Source organism: Etheostoma cragini, chromosome 19 (assembly GCF_013103735.1).
Source record: "Etheostoma cragini isolate CJK2018 chromosome 19, CSU_Ecrag_1.0, whole genome shotgun sequence".
Taxonomy (NCBI): Eukaryota; Metazoa; Chordata; class Actinopteri; order Perciformes; family Percidae; genus Etheostoma; species Etheostoma cragini.
The window spans coordinates 12242112-12263105 of NC_048425.1; the positions used below are offsets into that span (position 1 = coordinate 12242112).

The 20994-nt window shown below is 43.8% G+C and overlaps 2 protein-coding genes across 3 annotated transcripts; one reads left to right on the plus strand and one right to left on the minus strand.

Annotated features, from left to right (window-relative positions):
* The first annotated feature begins 207 nt into the window (after positions 1–207).
* On the plus strand, positions 208–5484 carry cct7 (chaperonin containing TCP1, subunit 7 (eta)). Its single transcript, XM_034856270.1, has 12 exons — positions 208–279; positions 1854–1937; positions 2019–2088; positions 2178–2284; positions 2393–2571; positions 2689–2860; positions 3104–3268; positions 3379–3567; positions 3675–3772; positions 3890–4022; positions 4702–4908; positions 5068–5484. Exons 1-12 carry the CDS (start codon positions 274–276, stop codon positions 5293–5295), a joined length of 1638 nt encoding a protein of 545 aa, XP_034712161.1. The 5' UTR covers positions 208–273; the 3' UTR covers positions 5296–5484.
* Positions 5485–5584: 100 nt separating this feature from the next.
* hspa12b (heat shock protein 12B) lies at positions 5585–19187 on the minus strand. 2 transcript variants are annotated; one of them, XM_034856269.1, is made up of 15 exons: positions 18907–19187; positions 18659–18853; positions 16460–16523; positions 15952–16034; positions 15516–15640; positions 15239–15425; positions 14790–14894; positions 14576–14692; positions 13083–13260; positions 10498–10584; positions 9303–9407; positions 8970–9228; positions 8694–8797; positions 8342–8532; positions 7351–7824 (listed from the first exon to the last, which is right to left on the minus strand). In XM_034856269.1, exons 3-15 carry the CDS (start codon positions 16503–16505, stop codon positions 7351–7353), a joined length of 2061 nt encoding a protein of 686 aa, XP_034712160.1. In that variant the 5' UTR covers positions 16506–16523; positions 18659–18853; positions 18907–19187. The 2 variants fall into 2 exon arrangements, with proteins under 2 accessions (XP_034712159.1, XP_034712160.1); XM_034856268.1 differs by having other exon boundaries at positions 5585–7824; positions 18659–19187.
* Between the last annotated feature and the right edge of the window lie 1807 nt (positions 19188–20994).

The following is a 20994-nucleotide window of genomic DNA, read 5'->3' on the forward strand; positions in this document are numbered from 1 at the left end:
AATGTATTGGTTAATTTATGTTTAACTAACAAAATGTGTTCATGAATATTTATTCCATATTATCCTCTTTTTGTGTACGAGTTTGCTCACTGATTAGTAACTGTATTTTCACAAGAGAAGCATGTTTATCGAGAAGTCTGTTTTAAAACACTACATTCATTTCGTTGACAAAACGTCGCATCGTGTTCTTGAACGCACCCCCAACAGCTCTTGATTTCGAAAAGCATTGTGGGATTGGATGCCGGTGGAAAGCTTCTCGAAGGAACTGCAAAGATGATGGTGAGTGAGTTAGCATTCATGCCCAAATTCAAATGTATAATCCGTGTCCATCCTTCGGTTTGTCAGCGGGCATTTACATTTGAACTACTCTCAATTTAGATGACTCACTGTCGACAGTCTTTGGAAGCAATTCTTTTTGTGAAAATGATTTAAAATCGGGTTTTATTTTGATCCAGACTGTTAGCCTCGTAGGGTACCCAGCATCAATGGGCGTAAACGTAGCTATGTACTAACATATTAGCGTTAGCTGTTCGCTAGCTACGTATTATATACCTTTTTAGCTGGTTATTATGTAGGTTTATAATTTAGGATAGTTTAAGTACTTTTCTATTAGCTTTATTAGTTTCCGTCATTGCAGCTTTGTCGTCAGGTTATTGTGCTACCGTTAGCTGCTGTGTGTTTAGCCTCTTTGTACGACTGGCAGCATGAAACGTTAACGTTAGATACACATATACGGTGGCAGCATAGGAAACATGTCTACCGGCCCGATAAATCGATTAACTAAAATGTATTGCTCGACTAATTTAACGTTACTCAGCATACGAAGTTGTCCTGAGATGTGGTCATGTTAGCCATGACAGAATAAAGCGGACTCATGCAGAGAAACAAAGACCAGACAAAGTCTATCAGTTATTTGCTTACATCTGCTAGCTAAGGTTAATGATCAGAAAACGTTGTGCAATATAATAAGATGTATATAAGATGTATCATGAGCAGACTGTAAACAGACATCCGGCTTTTGACAGTCGCACAGCATGTCTGATGATGAGCACCAAAAGCATCACACCCCACAGCTAACGTTACAGTACAGCAACAGCCTGGATGTTGGACCATTTTAGGTTATGGCCTAAATGGTAAAGTAATATCACTCAGTTCTCTAGACTGTTTGTGCTGAAGCTACGCAATATGGTTAAGTTCAACGTTATGATATGTACTTTTTTTTTAAGATATTGTGGTATTGCAATATGGGAAGAAAAAGCTTTAATATACAGCAATAATAATAATGTGTCCTTTATTAGTCCCACAAGGGAAAATTACAATTTACACTCTGTTTTTATTACACATATTACACACAGGCCTGAATTACACACACTTGCTCAGTACCTATACATGCACTAATGTAGAGATGTCAGAGTGGAAAGGCATCCTGAGCAGTTGGGGGTTTGATGCCTTGCTCATGAGCACCTTGGCCGTACCCAGGCTACCAGTTCACCACGATACTTTGGTCCCTATGCGGACTTAAACCAGTGACCCTCCAGTTCCCAGCCAAGCTGCCTACAGACTACCCTATTTTTCACACGCAAGCATTTTCTTTGCCATTCATACTGCAACTGAACTTGGTCACAGTCATATTTCCTACAGTTTCTACCGATATTCTGGGTTGTGTGATGATGATGTGTGTGAGATGTGCTGGCAGCATTCACATTTGGTTTTCAGATAACCACTGCATACTGCTCAGTATACCTTATTTTCAATTATTGGTTTTGGGTTTAGCTTACTTGATTACTCACACTTTCCTTTTCTTCTGTCAACCACCTCTTCTTCCCTCTCCCTTTATCCCTTTGTCTCTCTAGCCCACACCAGTTATCCTGCTGAAGGAGGGGACAGACACGTCTCAGGGCATTCCCCAGCTCGTCAGTAACATCAATGCTTGCCAGGTCAGTAAAACAGCTTCTCTACTTTTTGGTTGTGTTTTTTTTGTGTGTGTGTGTGTTTACCTATCGCGTTGTCTTTTCTAGGTGATTGCTGAGGCTGTCAGGACCACCCTGGGGCCTCGGGGGATGGACAAACTGATGGTGGATGGCAGAGGTAAGGAGAGATGATTAGACAAGGATGTAAGAAATGGATTACGGGATGAATTCACCCTCACCAAAAATGTGTCATTAAATGTTTTCCAGGTAAGGCCACAATCTCCAATGATGGAGCCACCATCCTGAAACTGCTGGATGTGGTTCACCCTGCCGCCAAGACCCTGGTGGACATCGCTCGCTCCCAGGATGCTGAGGTGGGTGTGGGTGGGTGGGCGGTTTCAGGCCTAATGAAGGGCTCTCCCCGTCAAAACTACCTATAATAGCTTTTCATAATCGTCTTTATTCTTTTTTTCCATCCTCAGGTCGGAGACGGCACTACCTCCGTCACTCTTCTGGCTGCTGAGTTCCTGAAGCAGCTTAAGTCGTACGTGGAGGAGGGTCTCCACCCACAGACCATTATCAGATCATTTCGCACTGCCACCCAGCTCGCTGTCAAAAAGATCAATGAGATCGCCGTTTCTGTGAAGAAATACGACAAGCAGTACGTGCTCACTCTCACCTCCAATATTTACAGGGCTGCCACACAGCATTTCAGGTTACTTTTAATAACTGGTCTAGTTGTACATTTTCAAAATGTATCCCTCTCTCTCTCTTCCAGGGAGCAGAGGCAGCTGCTGGAGAAGTGTGCAGCCACTGCCCTGAACTCCAAGCTCATTGCCGGTCAGAAGGAGTTCTTCTCCAAAATGGTGGTGGATGCTGTCATGTCTCTGGACGAGCTCCTCTCTCTTAAGATGATTGGCATCAAGAAGGTCCAGGGAGGAGCCCTTGAGGTTTGGATTTTATACTTTTTCCAGCCATTTAAGCAAAACTTGCCTCTGAAATTGCTTAATACAAGATAAGACAGTTCTAGAAACAAGTTAATGGGTTGGTCATGGAAATGTGAGTGAAGAAGTTAAAACAAGGTTTAAACATTTTGAAAGGTTTATATGTTAAGTTTTACTAATACACCTGGCCGCTCTTTACATTTTTTTTTTTAATTCCAACTTCATCTGTCTTTATTTTTAATTTCACAGGATTCCCAAATGATCTCTGGGGTTGCGTTCAAGAAGACCTTCTCCTACGCCGGGTTTGAGATGCAGCCTAAACGCTATGACAATCCAAGGATTGCTTTGCTCAATGTGGAGCTGGAGCTGAAGGCTGAGAAGGATAACGCTGAGGTCCGCGTGAAATCTGTGGAGGTATGAAGACCACCACACAGCTCAGGATGTGAAACAAATCCCGGGAGATGTTGTAAAATCAGTCTCTCTTCCTACTTGCCTGTTTTAACCTTCTTTCCCCTTTTCTGCAGGACTACCAGGCCATTGTGGACGCAGAGTGGAACATCCTGTACGACAAACTGGAGAAGATCTATCAGTCAGGAGCCAAAGTGGTTTTGTCCAAATTACCCATCGGGGATGTGGCCACCCAGTTCTTTGCTGACAGAGACCTGTTCTGTGCTGGCAGGGTGCAGGAGGAGGATATGAAGAGGACCATGATGGTAGGCGTGATGGCTTGTTTGAATCAACTTGTTTGTTGCAAACCTACATTTCTCATGGAAAAAAAAAAAGCTTGAACAATACTGCTTGTGTGTAATGTGACCTGCAGGCCTGCGGAGGCTCCATCCAGACCTCAGTAGGTGCCCTGACAGACGATGTCCTGGGACTGTGTGAACACTTTGAAGAGGTCCAGGTTGGAGGAGAGAGGTAAGAGGGACATGTGCCAATTTCTGTCAGTCCTCTTGAGAGAATTAACGTCTTTTGAGTAAACCATGCGTCATGATTATCTGTGACAGCTCACACCCATCACACCTGTGTCCTTAGGTACAACTTCTTTAAGGGCTGTCCAAAGGCCAAGACCTGCACCATCATCCTGAGGGGCGGAGCAGAACAGTTCACAGAGGAAACGGAGCGATCACTGCACGATGCCATCATGATCGTACGCCGAGCCATCAAGGTCAGTCGACTCTTGGAGTGCATATGTGCACGTTTTCCAGTGATTGCAAGAAGGCTCAATATATGTAGCCATTAGAGTACACTCTGTCAGATATGTAACCAGCTCTGTGTTGCTGTTCAATCCACCAATATGACTGGTTGTGTTGCATTGCTCTAGGGATCCAGGAGTCTCTTAAGTCTCTCTTTTGTATCAAGTGATATGCAGGTTCTTCAGTCTGGTTTGAAATTAGTATTTTAAATTAATAATAATTTTATGCCGCCACGACAACCGTGGCCGGAAGCATTATGTGTTCGGGTTAGCCGTACATACGTCCTTCTCATTCTTGTGAACGGGACTTCTTATGACACCCTTGAGGGAATTCATTCAGATTTGGCACAAACATCCACTTGGACACATTTTCTTAATTGCTTCAAAGTCCTCACTACATATAATATGATTCTGGACAGACATGGATGTAAACTGCAACTCGACTGGGCGGTAATACTGGTTGTAGTTGAAATTCTTTCTATCCTTGATGCTAGAGTCAAGGAAACTTGTAGCATATTTAATACAAACCAGCGAGATTAAAATTCATGTTTGTTACAACTTGATTTTGATCTAGAACTTAAATTTTGTTTAACCTGTCAGCCCATGTGTGCACTCGACCGCAATAAGCCAACTGCACGTTGCTGATTTTCAGAGCGACTCCATTGTAGCGGGTGGAGGAGCCATAGAGATGGAGCTGTCCAAGTACCTGCGGGATTATTCCAGGACCATCCCTGGGAAACAGCAGCTGCTGATCGGAGCGTACGCCAAGGCCCTGGAGATCATCCCCAGACAGCTGTGTGACAACGCCGGCTTTGATGCTACCAACATTCTGAACAAACTGCGTGCCAAACACGCACAGGTAAGAAAATGAAACGCACATGCTTTACCTTCCTGCACAAGACTTTGAATATAGCATTTGGCATAAGGGCACTTTTATGGCCTTCAGGTTAAGATGTGGCGCAGGATATAAAGTTTACTCCGTTTGACTTTGTGGGCTTGTCCTGTCATCTCCCTGCAGGGTGGTATGTGGTACGGTGTAGACATCAACAACGAGGACATCGCAGACAACTATGTTGCCTGCGTCTGGGAACCATCCATTGTGAGGATCAATGCTCTGACAGCGGCGTCAGAGGCAGCCTGCCTCATCCTGTCAGTGGATGAGACCATCAAGAACCCACGCAGCAGTATGGATGGACCTCCTGGTGGTGGCCGGGGCCGAGGCCGCGGCAGACCCCATGCTCACTAAGAGAAGCAAGACCAAAACCACATTTTAAACAGGCATTAAAATCCAAATGCAGGAACGGGATTGATCTACACATGGATGCAGAGATTGTGTTGCTAAAAGTTTGGCATGTTTGATCTGCATTTGGATTTGAATTCTGGATAAAATTAGGCGTTCTAACAGTCAGATATGTTGCAAGTGTAGTGAAACAAAAAAGGGGGGAAATTCTAAGTTTATCTAGCAAGTTCGAGATAGTCTTTAGACTTTTTCCAAGATGGCTGACATTTCTTGTTCTCTGTCACTTTGTTTTAGTTTTTTTTACTGAAGCTTTCACTTTAACATCTGTTTAACATTTCAAGTCTTGCATCTTTCCACGTGTATCCATTTTACTGAGAAATATTGAGATTGAAGAAGAATGAAATTAATTTCCCCCCTTGATTTTGAATCAGACACACTCCTGTCCCCTCCAAGTTGGCTCTTCCTCTCTGACCTGAAGCAGCTCTTCCATCCTTTCTAATCTGGACGTGTTACTTGACAAACTGATGTGTGACATGGGAGGTAAAGCACTGATGTTAAGCAGTTCTGAACCATTCGTTGGTTATGCTATGTGAAACTATTTATTGGACCATTGTTATCAATAAATTCACAGCTGAAATCATATTGTTGACAGTTTGTTTTTCGGAAACATCTGGTTATGGGTGGAGACAGAAGAGATTGTCAACAGCAGTGCATTAGAGGCGGGTATGTTCTCTTTTAAAAAGTAAAGCATGGTCTTGCTTTAGAAAATGGTGCATGGTTTTATTTCAATGCAAGGCCATGGATCATAAAATTAGGATAACGCTTTTCAATCAGTTTGCAACCTGCGCAGATTATAAAAACTCAAGATCAAGCCATCCTGTTGAACATGGTACAGTGGTTCTTATTCTGACACTTGAAGTGAACATAAACATGAATACAGATTACAGCATACACAACGTAAGACTCTTAATGTGGCCCAGTATGGTGGCTTCAGGGGGAAAGTTAAAGCCCCGGCAGGTGCTTATACTAAAACATACAGACCAAAGTTTGATGTAAGAAATCCCAGGTTTTACTTTTTAAGCTTTTAACTACATTTACCCTGTCTTCCTCAGTTGAAGTTTACTCGGTTGCCATGGGGATAACTCAGTTGTAAGGAACCTCACTCATGTTTTAACATGTAACAGTGAAGACAACTGAGCCATCTGCTGAGAGGTGTGGTTAAAGGATGCTATAATAGACTAGTGAAACTGTTAAAAGCTTGGTTTAGGCCCAAATCCACTGGCTCCCAGTGTTAATTATGCTGGTTTTCCATTTTTGTAGGCTATGTGAAAAGTGAAGAATACCATTAAAAGGAAACTTTCTACAAAATGTCCTGAATTCTACAGATACCGACTGATACACGTTCATGTAAATGGGGACATACTTTGTAAGAAAGATGCATATAATTGCACAGTCCTTCATAGTGAAGGATCCTCCCATGTGATTTTCAACATGTAGTTCAGTCTTTTGACCACTAGATGATGCACAATCACAGTCACAGCTTCAGTCCTGCTAGTTGCATCAATATCTTGGTAATGGCAAACAACAAAAAAGGCAACGGTCTTCTTATTTGGCTATTAGGATAAGTGAGTTTCCCTCTAGGTAGTATAATGCAAAAGCTGAATTTTTAGAAGGGATCTGTTCAAGTTCATAGTGTTGCTCCCGGTATTTTCTGGGCAGGAAATGCCTGGGACAGCATTATGTTATGACATAAAAAACTCCATTGAAGTCAGGAGAGCAGACATATTTATGTGTTCCTTTCTTGGACATAGAAGGCGCCCTACCCTTCAGTTGAGATGTTTTTTGAGGAGTGTGTACTTATGATGTTCCTCTCCTGTTTCTTAAGATTAAATATAAAGCCTAAATGTCTGAATTACAGGATGGAAGTTGCTTCTTGGAAAGCAAAGTAAAAATAAAAAAAGATGTTGCCCACTCCCAAAGTACCGCTTTTATCTATTATTGTCCATAGAATCCGTTTAGTTTTTCTGTTTTCCAATCCTCGTATCCACTTCCTGCTCCTCCTCAATTAGACAGGAAGTCTATGGAAGCCCGCACGGAGCGGTTAGACATGACGTCAACGGCTGTGACTCTTATCTCCGTGTCTCCGAACTGCATGGTGGCTCTGATCTCCCTTCTCTCTGGGCCTCCGGCTCCTCCTCCAGCTCCGCCCACCGCTCCTGCCGGCGGTTCCGGTAGGTCTAATGTGATCGTCCCGCACTTCCTGACTGCAGGGTCTGTGATGTACGTGACGTCGTCTGTGGCGCTGCAGTAGATGTTGATGATGATCTTCCGCTGGCCCAGACGAGCAGGCGTGTAGCTCCGCCTCACGACCTCGCCCAGAGCCACCGACTGGTCGACGCAGACGAAGCGGTCCAGGATATCGGTGCACCACTGGCGACCATCCTTGATGAGGAGTTTGTCCCGTGGGTGGCGTCCCTCCACGAACCGGTTCAATACGCCAACACCGTAGATCAGGGGGCATCGACGCACTCTGACCTGAAAGAGAGTGGTTGTTAGATCGTGTGGAAAAGCTACTCTGTTACTAGTCTTGCATTGCGAGACCTTCCTCCACAGCGCTGCCGATGAGGGTCCGGCTAGACCACATAGCATTACGGGTTGGGAGAAAATGTGCTCTGGTTTATTGGAATTTCTTTAAACCAATCCCAATTGTCTTGGGAGACGCTGAGCGCCAGACAGAGCCACGGTGACTCTGCAAAATAGCCTCTGGAAGGGACTTGTTTTGGTGCAACATGCACGTTCAAAAGTTGTTTCAGTTGTGCAACAGAAAACTCCGATTGGACAGATAGTCTAGCGAGCTGTCTGGATTTACCCTGCAGAGATCTGAGGAGCAATCAACCATAGTCCTCAGAAATCCACCGGAGGTTAAAATTCCAACACAAAGAAAACGGAAAGTTACAAACATCCGCTCAAAAGGAGTAACATCCGGTGGAATTTCCGGAAACAATCCCGGAAGTGGAACGTCGTGGACATAGACGTGTCCCTGAGCACTCACCACAGTGGGATCCAGCCCGAAGAGCACGGCACCCTTCAGTATGGTCAGTCCAACATCATGGGGGATGATGATGCGACACGTCCGCCCCAGTGCTCTCTGGACCGCTTTCTGCAGCATGGGCGACTCGGCAAAACCACCGACCAGGAAGAGGAAACGCACACCGCAAACCTCCGGCTTTGCCATCAGCTCCTCTGTCAGCGGACAAAAATCATTTCACTTCATTTTGAGCCAAGTGTGTGTTTCTTTGTACTGTGGCCGGATTTTTCATAGGGAAATAGTGACATCTTCAATGTGAAACATCCACTCTTTGTCTTATGGTGACACATGACACGGGGCTTTGTGTGTTTCTCACCGATGTGTTTGACAATATTGACGATGGTGGGCTGGAAGAGTTCGTTCATGGCTTCCTGTGTCAGCCGCAGCATCCCCTGGGAGGACCACTTCACTATGTTCATACTGACACACACACACACACACACACACACACACACACACAGGACAGAGAGGCATCTTTAATGTTAAAGATACACTAAATCCATTAATTGTTTATTCCAACTGCTCTAACACTCACCTACCATCCCGCTGTCCTATACACATCTACGCACACATATACACAGCCCACACTCACTTGCTCTTCCTCAGGGCGGCCTCCACACTCTGCCCCCTGTGTCTCTTGTAGTAGTCGATGAAAGAGAAGGGCAGGGAGATGTTGAGGGCGTTGGCCCTGCCCGGCGCCGCCGTCCGTTTCCTCGCTTCGAACGCGATGGTGAGGTCCACCCAGGCCGCTGGCCTCTTGGCTTTAAAGCTCTGGATGAAGTCCTCGCCAAAGATCTGGCACAGCATGGCTTCGAAGGCCAGGTCAACGCCGACGGCACCGTGGGGACCGCCTGGAAGAAGATCCACAGCGTTGGAGTCAGTAGGAAAAGATTTTCGTGTTTCAGCCAATCGTGTGAGTTTGTACCTGAAGCCTTGTAGAGCTCTTTAAGTGTTCCTTGTGGCTGCTCTATCTGATGGACTGTCAGGTCAACTGTTCCTCCTCCGCAGTCTGCGACAATGTACCTGTCACCTACACAAAGAGTGCACAAACACACACTATTTTAATACATACTGTGTCCTGGAAACATTTTAGAGAATATTCTGCATAGTGCTGTGAGAACGTGATGTTTCTCCATAGTTTGTAGGAGGAAATTATGAATGATAATGTGTCTCAATTTTTGTGGAAGGTCCAAATGTCATGTTTCCAGTGTTTGTATATATATGTGTATGTGTGTGTGTGTGTGTGTGCACACGTGTGTGTTTCCCCTGAAGCTCTTCAACCAATGCACTCTCAAATATAAACAACATAAACAAGCTCCAGGCATCTGTGATTGCTGCGCTCCCTGTGCGAGTGTGTGTGTGTTTTTTTTTTTATGTTAGGCGGTAAGAGCTGGTTTTGGCTTATTTTCCCTGAGTTTAGCTGACCACACCCTTAACACGAGAGAGCTAGTGTGAGTAAGAAATAGAAAAAGTGCGAGGAGCAAAAATTGACAAAAAAAGGGAAAACGTTGTGACAGATGAGAGAACAAAAATGGAAGAGGTGGAAGATGAAACAGGGTTTCTACTCCTTTGGTTTATTTACAGTGCAGATGAACTGCAAGAGTCCCATGGGCTGGGTCCTTCCTGTGTGTGTGTGTGTGTGTGTGTGTGTGTGTGTGTGTGTGTGGACAGGAAAGGGAGCAGAAAGGGTCAGTTGGGGCGTGTGGCTCATCAGATTGTTGTCATGGCTCAGCAGAGTGTGTAAAACCAGAGAACTAGGTGAGTTTCAAAGTGAACATTTTATAGAATTCTGACTTTATTCTTCTAACATTTAGACTTTTTTCCTCAGAATATCAGGACTAAAATCTCAGTCCCCAGTCCAACAGGGCAGGTATTGTACATAATGGTTAAAAAAACAGCATCCAAACTGCAGAAGAACAGAGTGAATGCAGTAAATAATGTAGACACGAGAAAGTTGTAGGTGTGCCTGCTCAGTTGGGGTTAAAGGTCAATATCATCAATATCTCCAACATGTGGGGTCTGTCTGTCTTTCTCTCACACACAAACTTACGTACACACACACACACACACACACACACACACACACATACACATACACTCACACATACACATACACTCACCAGTCTGGAGCTCTGACCACAGCTCTCCGGTTCCACTCTCCACCAGGAAGGTCCTGCTGTGTCTGGATCGCCTCAACTGCTCCCTCGCTGCAACACACACACACACACACACACACACACACACACACACACACACACAGAGCTAAATACACAACATACTTCAGATTTTATACCTTTGATATTTGATCTTTGTTACACACATACTTGTATGAAATGGTTTAGGTAATTAACACAGTGAGTGAAAGGGACATTGTTGTTGGCATCAGCGGGAAGCTGTTTAAAAAACACTCTAAAAACACTCTATGCTAGGCAATACTCCAGTTTTTCAGAGACATAGCAAGGATTTCTGGGTCCCAGGGGCACAAGCAGGGGTTCTTGTCCCCCTGAAATATTGCTCTGGGCCGCCCTTTTCAAAATAAAACAATTCAAAACGTTTTTTTTTTTTTAACTCAGTCCAGCTGTGGGCCACACGAGTCAGCCCCACCGTTCACTGCTTGGCATTCTGTAGTCTTTCTGCCTAAACACACTGTAGGATCAGTTTAACTCATGCTCAATGCAAACTGGCTAGAGCAAAAACAAACTTTTAACCTAATTTGACTTTTTAATGTAAAGTACATGTGGTAATGTTTCATAACCCATGAGGTTGTGACATTTACCCAAAGAATAGTACAAAGTCTTTCAATCTAAGTGAAGCAAGAAAAATATACAACAACTGGATTCATTATGTTTTTGCATGACAGAAGCAATTTGTTGGAAATGCTCTCACATTTCAACTTTATCTGAGCTCTCGACGTGTAAGCCGCCTGACTGGCAAGTTGTGAGGCCAACAAACACAGAACACACAGAAATACAAAACAGCTGACAGGCTGTTTGACAGAGCAGATACACCTACATGCCTCCAAACGTGCAAGTGAATCCATGATATGAGACAGACCCTTTTTTTAAATGCATATTGGTGATCCAACTCGTCTTAAATGGCCAAGTTAAAGAGCCTTGGCATGTCACCAAAATAAGCACCACGTCCCGCATTGACAACGTGTGTGTGTGTGTGTGTGTGTGTGTGTGTGTGTGTGTGTGTGTGTGTGTGTGTGTGTGTGTGAGAGAGAGAGAGAGAAACAAAGAAAGAAAGAAAAGATTGTAGAGTAGCAATGACTAGATTGTCTTGAAAGCAAATACTCTTACAGTGGTTTTCACCCTCTGGATGACGCAGGAGGTAGTGTGTGTGTGTGTGTGTGTGTGTGTGTGTGTGTGTGTGTGTGTGTGTGTGTGTGTGTGTGTGTGTGTGTGTGTGTGTGTGTGTGTGTGTGTGTGTGTGTGTGTTTGCATGGGGTTGATGATTGAAATTCAAGTCTGGAAACCATTTACATGAAACACTAGAAAAATAAATGTGTGTGTGCATGCGTGCGGCGAGCATGCGTGTGTGTGTGTGTGTGTGTGTGTGCGAGCGAGCATGTGTGTGTGTGTGTGTGTTAATGACTCTCCTATGCTATCTTTGGAGACGAAATGAGGTGGAATAAAAGCTAAAGATAATAAAAACCACAACCGTGATGCCAAGTGTGTGTGTGTCGAAATACTGTATTTCTGTTAGTGTGGCAGTCTGCGTCTGCAGAGTCCTTGCAAAGTGTGTATAACCTGGAAAAAGAAAGTAAGAGGGGGAGGAAATGTTTGAAAGACAGAGGGAAAAGAAAGAAAAATGAATGCAAGTGAAGGAGAGGGAGAGTGACAGGCCTGGAGGGGGTGAGATCATAGTCTCACTGCACCTTGTTCCAATTACAATATCCTGTGTTTCGTGTGTATCTTAGTGTGTGTGTGTGTGTGTGTGTGTGTGTGTGTGTGTGTGTGTGTGTGTGTGTGACTGACTGACTGCATATGTATAAGTGGGCCTGTGCAGGGGATTTTGGACGGCATATTCGTTTCCTGAATTACACATCACTCTCCAATTCCAAATCCTTCTTTGTGCTGTATTTCACTATTGTCCTGTACCTGTTGCAAACAACTGTTTTAATGCAGCTGTTGCATGATATCTCTGTGTGCTACAAAGTGCTATAGGAAAAGTCAGTTAGAGGCTCAAATCAGAGCTTCACCAAATACAAATTGCTTCCTCATTGCCATTGTGAACATAGCTCTGGAAACGCAAAATGCCTGATATTTTGCAAAACAGCTTCTCGTCCTTTGGACTGATGATTCAACCAGAAGAGTTGCATGACCATGCTATGCCCTCACTGGCAGTCACCTAATGTCTTTGTAGAAAATCTACAATTTGTTTTACAATTTACAACTGAAAAGTCATCTGGGTATAAACCACAAGTAGTTTGTGAAGCCAGATTTATTTCTCACACACACACACACACACACACGCACACACACACACACAAAGTTCGCTCTTTGCTTAAACCACAATCCCCAAGTGAAATCCGACAACATTTCCAGGAACACAGTGTGGTGTCATGCTTATGCTAATGACAAAGTGAACAAACAAACACACACACACACACACACACACACACACACACACACACAAGTACACAAACACACAAAGTACACAAAGTACACACATAGACTACATCTTTCTCTCTCTTCACTACCTTGTCTGAAGCTGGAGTCAAAGGGCCTGGATCCTTCCAAATCAAAGCCATTTGTGATTGGCTGCAAGCTCAGGTCAATCACCTGGTGGAGGCGGAGCTTACGGCAGTAAATGGAAGCAGCTTCAGGTTCCAGAGCGATGAGGAGCTGCTCAGGACAATCAGGAGACACAAGACCTGCCTGGAGGAGTAAAGACAAACAGAGAGGAAGACAAACTTGTATTACCCTGCACTGCTCTTGAGTGTACTGAGACACTTAGGGGGCTACAAGAGAAATTTAGACGTAGGAAAAAGCTGCTCTCAAAAGCCCATCGTGCTGGGGCGGCCTCTGGCTCACCCAGTAAAAGCGTGCGCCCCGTGTCTGAGTCCTTTGCAGCGGGCCAGCTTTGAGTCCGACTTGTGGCCCTTTGCTTCGTGTCATCCCCCATCTCTCGCCCACCTATTCTGTCTATCCACTGTCACTATCTAATAAAGGAAAAAAATGCCCCAAAAATGTATCTTTAAAAAAACATCATGCTTTTAGACTTGGATGTACTGCATTGGTCTGTATATAGTCTACATATGTGTCACTGGGAAAGGAGAGATGAAATATAAGCATTAGTTGTGATGTATTTGGTGTAAAGTTGTGTGTGTGTGTGTGTGTGTGTGTGTGTGTGTGTGTGTGTGTGTGTGTGTGTGTGTGTGTGTGTGTGTGTATGTGCAGGGCGGGGGTCTGGACACCACTTCCTGTGTTTGTACGCCAGTCTCTCTCATTGTTCACTTGGGATTACATCATCACCAGCAGGAAGCACACATAACCCGTCAGCCTCAAACTAGGAGCCTGTGCAGGGTGTGTGTGTGTGTGTGTATTTTAGATGGGAAAATTGAGAGAGAGAACAAGAACGAGAATGAGGAGAGCATGAAAGGTCATAGTATTTCCCATGTGCTATACTGCACAAGTGCACACTCACACACACTCAACCAGGGGTTGGTCCATTGTCATTGATGTATTGAGATAGGACCCAATGCATTCTTGTCCGTGTATCCACCCGTCCTACAAGTTAGTGTTACACACTACAGTACACCGAGGAGGAGTTGTCTATTGGTGGGAAGATGTATAGGGCAGATGGAGGCAAAAGAAACGCTTCATGATGTGTCACACACACACACACACACTCCACGTGCACACACACACACATACAGTTTACGACCATCCCCTGCATGTTTGTACGTGTGTGTGTATCTGGAAGAATAGAGTCCAGCCTGTTGAACAAGAGTTAGAGTTGCGGCCACAGTCGTCTTTGTCCAGTCAAAATCATGTATCTCCAAAATGTCAAGAAAAACCTTGTTTTAAGCTTAATCAATGTGTAGTTTTTGTAATTCAGTGGTTTTTAGACGGTTGTTGTAGGAAAAAAGCTTGTTTTTATCAGACCAGAACAGGTTTGTAGCCCCTTTCAACCAGTCATCCATTGCTGGATTTATAGATTTGATGTGTCTGGCAACATGTGTGTCCCTACCAGGTACGCGGCCTCTCTCATGAACTGTTTAGCAGGTTGTTTCCACACAGCGGGGACGGTGATCACCCAACGGATCTCCTCTCCCTCCAGCACTGATGACGACTGGTCCTTCACTTCCTAAAACAGAATCAAATGGAACCATCAAAATCGTGCTGAAGATGTGAGTTTCAGTCAAAACAGAACAATTGATGAGCTACAGTGCAGCAAACTTTACCTTAAGAGCATGTTCCCTGAAGAAGCGCAGGGCGTGAGCAAATACCTCGATGGCCCTGACCCTCCGACCGTTAACGGCGTCCAGCTCCGTCTCCATGGTGAGGTCCTGTAGCAAAACACAGCCGCAAATGCTGAAACACTGCTGCCAGAACAAGTCATCTTTCTGTTGCTTAGGAGGCATACTTTAGCATTTTATTTCGCTTCCATAAAGTCCGAAGACTTGCAAGAAACAGAGAAAAAAGAAATTGTGAAAGATTAAGCAGCAAAGGCCAAGATGTCCAGATGTTTTGTCTTGGGTACAGTAAATCAAGTTCCAATTACACTGAATCCTACAATTCCCACAATGCAGCTCGACCTAGATGTTTAAAATTGACCCTTTCAGTCTGTATATGTTGTGTAAAGTGGTCTTTCTGTCACTATTACACATCTGATTTCCCTGATCTCTCTTACACGTGTACTGTGAATCTTCATCTTGAACTTATCGAAGTAGAGCCAGTGCCGGGCCTCCTCTGGGTCCAGGTCGTGATAGAAGTCCCGGGCTGCAAACCCAAAACTGTGGAACCTCAACTCAGGAGTCAGCAGCAGACACGTGGGGCTCTTCTGATTGGCCACCCCGGGGTCGCCACCCTCCCAACGCCTGCGTGCAAAGATTGCAGGAAAGACATGTCAAAGGTATGGAAAAATCATAGAATAGAATTGAATTAAAAACAATGCACACAGCCTTTACTTCATCATGTGTATGGCTTCTGAGTCCTGTGCAAAGCTGAATGCATAGCCGCTGGAGGTTGTCCCAAAGTCTATTGCCACGACAACCGAGAACGGGCAGGACATCTTGGGTCTGACATCCACCCTCTGAGAGAGAGAGAAAGAGGGAGAGAGAGATTTGTGTGAGTTGGACCTTGTACAGATGGGAGAAGAACTCTCCCTAATCACTCCTATTGGATAGACTCTCTATTTACTCCTCTAGTCTTTATTGGGCACTTACTTTAAGTCTACACTTCACTTCAAACTCTGAGTGTAAGTGTTATTATGAACCACTAATAACAGTGCGAAGTGGATGTGGGTTTATATGTCGTGTTTAAGAGCTCTATATAAAGAAAATAAGTAGAAAGAGTAAAGGGTGTGGAGGAGTTTCTGTGGTGAGTGTGTGTGTGCATAGTTACCGGCGAGGGTGAGTGGGTGAGGGGTGTGATGCTGCAGTCATTTCTAGCTGTGGCAGGCGATGAAGGAGCTGATGAAGGATCACCTGGGAATTCATGGAGAAAGAGGAAGGGAATGAGAAATGGAAAGATACGCTGTGGTGGTTAACTGTTGAAATCTCATTACAAATATAAACACGTTTCAGCATTGGCAAAGCAGCACACACACACTTCACTGGAAAGAGCCATTATTGGACTGTCATCAACTGCTGATGTTAACATACACACGCAGAAATCACCTCATTTTTCATGCACTCGACCTTAAGCTCTCTAAATGATTGAATATCTGTAGTTTCACTGGAATGACTGGAATGTTGCTGGAATCTGATGGGATTTATTCCCAAGTGGGAGAGAGGGGCATTGAAAGGTCTGCGTGTTCATGCTCCAAAAGATAACAGTGAGTCATTTTAACCAGGTTGCCATAATAGTTAAGCATGTGTATAAAGTACAAAATACTGTATGTGTGTCTCACCGGGTATCTGCAGGCCGTTGGGTTCTGGCTGCACCACGTCAGCCATCTTTACAGGAGCCAGGCTCTGCAGAGAAAAACACAAACACCAGCATGATGCAAATAGAATAATGAATGCTTCACGGCTTCCAAATAGAATTACGTAAAATAAATATAGTGCACTAGATAGTGAATAGGGAGAAAGTTTTGGACGCACCAAAGATATTCTTGAGCCAAGAAAAGGAAGTAGGAAGACACACCCTGACTGTTGCAGTGCACTTGAACTTCCAGCTCCCAGCTGCTTCAACCCTTGTGTTGTCTTCCCTTCGACTGTCAACTTGTTGTCCATCTTGGTCAGAATGTAAGGTTTTGTCACGCATTTGAAGCTTTTTAAAACGTTTTTGTCTTAACTTCATGGTCAATATGCCTAATTGAAATAACATTTTACCTAATTTTTGAGTTCAAAAGGCAGAAACTGTGAATTGTATTGAAAAATGTTAGTTAAGATCAAAGGATATTGAGTGGATCCCAGAGTGGTTTATGTCAAAGTTCAGTCAGGATACTGTTTTAAAACCATTTAAACATGTTTTTCAAATGTAAAAATGTAATTAAACACCCAAAATTCAATGAATGTTATCGTCCATTTCACCTGCAAAGAAATTAGTATAGGTTCCATACAACATAAATCCATACATCCATGTTATATTTGGGCAGTTATGTTCAAGGAAACCCATATTTCTGATCTAAAAAACTTAAAATTCGACCCGAAAGACAACACAAGGGATAACTCAGAGGCCAGTGACTGGCTGCTTGGAGAAACTTTCAAGTTTATGAATTTGAATGTCTTTAAAATACCCAATATGTAAATGCAGTATATGAGACAAATTTCTGTGGGGGTCAAACACAAAACAAGTAAACACGTGGACACGTTACAGAACTTAACATATTTTAACGTAACTTAATTTTTTTTACATTTTGTGTTTTTGGGGGTTTTTCCTCTTTATTTCAGAGTAACAGTGGATAGACAGAAAGGTGGGAGAGAGATGGGGGATGACAAGCAGCAATGGGCCGCAGGTCGGACTCGAACCCTGGGGCCCTGCAAAGGCCTCAGCCTTATTGGGTGATCCAGAGGTCGCCCCAACAGTAGACCCATCTTGATAAACATTGCGTGCACTTATTCAGAAGACTCATTTGCATTCATAACACCCATTTTATGATCTTGGGCACAGAAATGTTAATTACAGAGGACGATAGAATGAAAAAATGTTTGTGCATGAAATGTGAGATAAAGACAGCAAGCGTATCTAACTCTGTGTATGTGTGTGTGTGTGTGTGTGTGTGTGTGGTTATGGTATTGCAGCACTGGGAATCATTGGAACCGTCTGTGATCTGAGCCAAGAACCCACTAAACAGATGAGTGCAATGAAAGAAAGCTGTGTTTGTTTAAATCTCATTCTGTGTGTGTGTGTGTGTGTGTGTGTGTGTGTGTGTGTGTGTGTGTGTGTGTGTGTGTGTGTGTGTGTGTGTGTTTTGTGTGAGTATTCGAGAAAGTAAGAGAGAGAAAGAGACCATGAGTTAGTTTGACACCCTTTCTTTGTGTGCACGCATGCAACATCTGTGTGCATTTATTCATGCGTGTGCCTGAAACATTTGAGCATTTGAATGCATATTTGTGTGTGTGTGTGTGTGTGTGTATCATTGGCTTTTTTTCCCCATTGTCCCTGCTATTTAATGATATAACCAGAGACGGGTTGAAACTCCACATCCTTTCCCTGTTTCATCATACATTTTCTTTTTGGTCTCTTTAACCCTGTCATCTCCTTAAAATCAATGCACAGTGGATGATTTAAACCCCCCTTGCCCCACAATTCTTTTCTTCTCTCTCTTTCTCAGACACACAACTAAGATCTAGCAAGGGAACAGCAGAGCAAGCAACTTTGACTCCCCTGAGAGGTTACATTTAGGACAGATGCAACACGCACTACTTTTATGCACCCACAACCATGCAGTTCTCTCTTTGAAGTATAGGGCAGATTTACAGGGAAGACAGGCGTTATTATTACACTCTGACAAATTATGACAAAAACCACCAATGCAAAATAGTGCAAACATGCACGTTTTCAGATGCCTTTGTCCAAAGCAAAACTGCATTCAGCCAACATTGGAGCGAGCGCTACATGTCATTAAAAAATTAAAAGTGGCATTTCTTTACTGTTAACTCACCTCTTTGAATGCTGTTGCAGCACTGTGGTCTCGTCCTTTGTCTCTCCAAAAGTATTCCTAAACTCTGCAGTCTGAGGTTTGGAGTCTGTCTCCAGGGAGGTGGAGATGGAGAATGGAGGAACAGGAGGAAACAAGAGGATGCTTTCTAGAAATCCCTTTTAAAAAATCAAAGACTTCCCACTTGCGGGCAGATTTCCCAAAATTGGAATTCCCTAGTCAGAAACGTTGCCAAAGTGTGTGTGATGGATGGAGAGACGAGTTGCAACAAAAAGGACAAGATCTATGTTTTTCTTCTTCTTCTTCTTCTTCTGAGAAAAGTCCAACTTTTCCAAATGAAGTGAGATTTGTAGTTTTGTTTCTCGGCAGCCGAGCTCGCTGCCTCTCCGCTCTGTGCAGGAATGTCAAGGAAAAGTGTTGACACACACACGCACACACACAAATCGCAGGAGTGGGAGGGCTGTGACAGCGCATATGTGGGAAATTCTGGGGGTTTACCTCACTGGGAAATTAGGTTTGTGTGTGTTTGAGACTGAGGGGTGGAGTATTCCTGAGCTGTGTGTGTGTGTGTGTGTGTGTGTGTGTGTGTGTGTGTGTGTGTGTGTGTGTAAGCGTGAGTGGATCTGATTTCTCTCCTCTGTGCTGTGCTGTGAGCTGTGATTGAAAGCATACATTAACCCCCAGTACCTGCAAACACACACACATGCACACACACACACACACACACACACACACACACACAAACACACACACACACACACTAAGACTAGCTGGCCCCACTCCCAATAGGCAGAGGAAGTCAGACCTGTTGAGTATTCGAAAGAAAAGGCCTCTGGTACATACACACACATACACTCAGTCTCCTTGTCGTGTCTGATTTCCCAATAAAATTAGGTGTGTGTGTGTGTGTGTGTGTGTGTGTGTCTGTCTGGAAGCCATTACCTGGCATGTCTCCCCTTGCTGCTCAAAAACCAAGAGACCAAAAACTTTTCTCTCTGTTCTCTTGAATCTTTCTTTGTTTAATCCTTAGTTTTTGATCCCTTGCCTGCGTTCATTTGCTCCAGGGAATGTTTTTAATCACTAAAATCAGCAGTCGGGGGCAGCATTTCAACAGCTTTGCTATCAAACTTGGACTTTCTATGATTTTGGTACTTTTTCATTCCTGTTTTGCAATCAGTTTCATCCTAATCTGTATTAGACCTGCCTAAACCCACCATGGGGGCCGCAGTCAGGCTCCTGCATCATTCCCCGGAGACTCAAAATTCTGAAGCAGACCCGCTATAGGTGCAGCCTCACCCTTCGCTTTGGACGCAGAACGCCCAACACAGGAAGTGATGGGTTGACTTGACAGGAAGGAACCCACACGCAGCATTCCTCTCACGAAGTTCTCAACTGACGGAAACACACCCACAACATACACATGCAAGCGTGCATGCACACACACGCACTCTAAGATACTGTTCTTCCTTCAGCTGCTCTACATAGACCCCTATCTCAACGAGAACCTGTTACTTCCCCTCCAGATAGCATTCATCAATACAAAAAGCAATTGCGTACAAGATATTTGTAAATGCAGTTAAGTTGATTGTATCTTGTTGATAGCTATGCATAGTGTTGACAACATACATTTAAGTTCCACATGCTAACATGGTATATTATTATTATTATTATTACATTTGTGCTAAGCTAAGTGAACCGACTGCTGATGAATTTACTAAATTTATTTAGAAATGAGAGTGAAAACGATCCCCTTATCTAACTCTCGGCAAGAAAGTGAAGAAGCAAATTCACCCAAAATGTGAAACTCTTTCTTGTAAAGCAACCCTCTGTCATTTTTTGTAACTTAAAATAATGTTTCCATAACCATTTCAGTGGTTCATCAACTCATAACAGGGTGAACGCCACTTCTGTAGGGGGGCTGAATCGGGAAACGTTGCATAGTGTCGCTTTAAAAGTCCCAAATTGGGCCTATTTTCATGTTATATTTTGGGTCTCTACTCTGTAGGCTGTGTGAATGTTAAATACATTTACAGTATTTATAGAGCACCTTGACCTGCTTTATAATCAAAAACAACATTAGGGGATCTTTTTAACATAAAGGAACAATGCATGTTTTTGTATGAATTTACCAAAGGAAACACAACATATAATAGATGAGCTTTAGGGATGCTGGTGTGCAGATTTTTCTAGAGCCAGGCTAGCTGTGTCCCCATTCCCAGTCTTTAATGCTAAGCTAACTGGTTCTAGCTTCATATATTTACCGTACAGACAGAAGAGTAGTACCAACATTCTCATCTAACTAAGCTGTCTCTAAAGTCTGACAAGTTCCAGTGATAGAT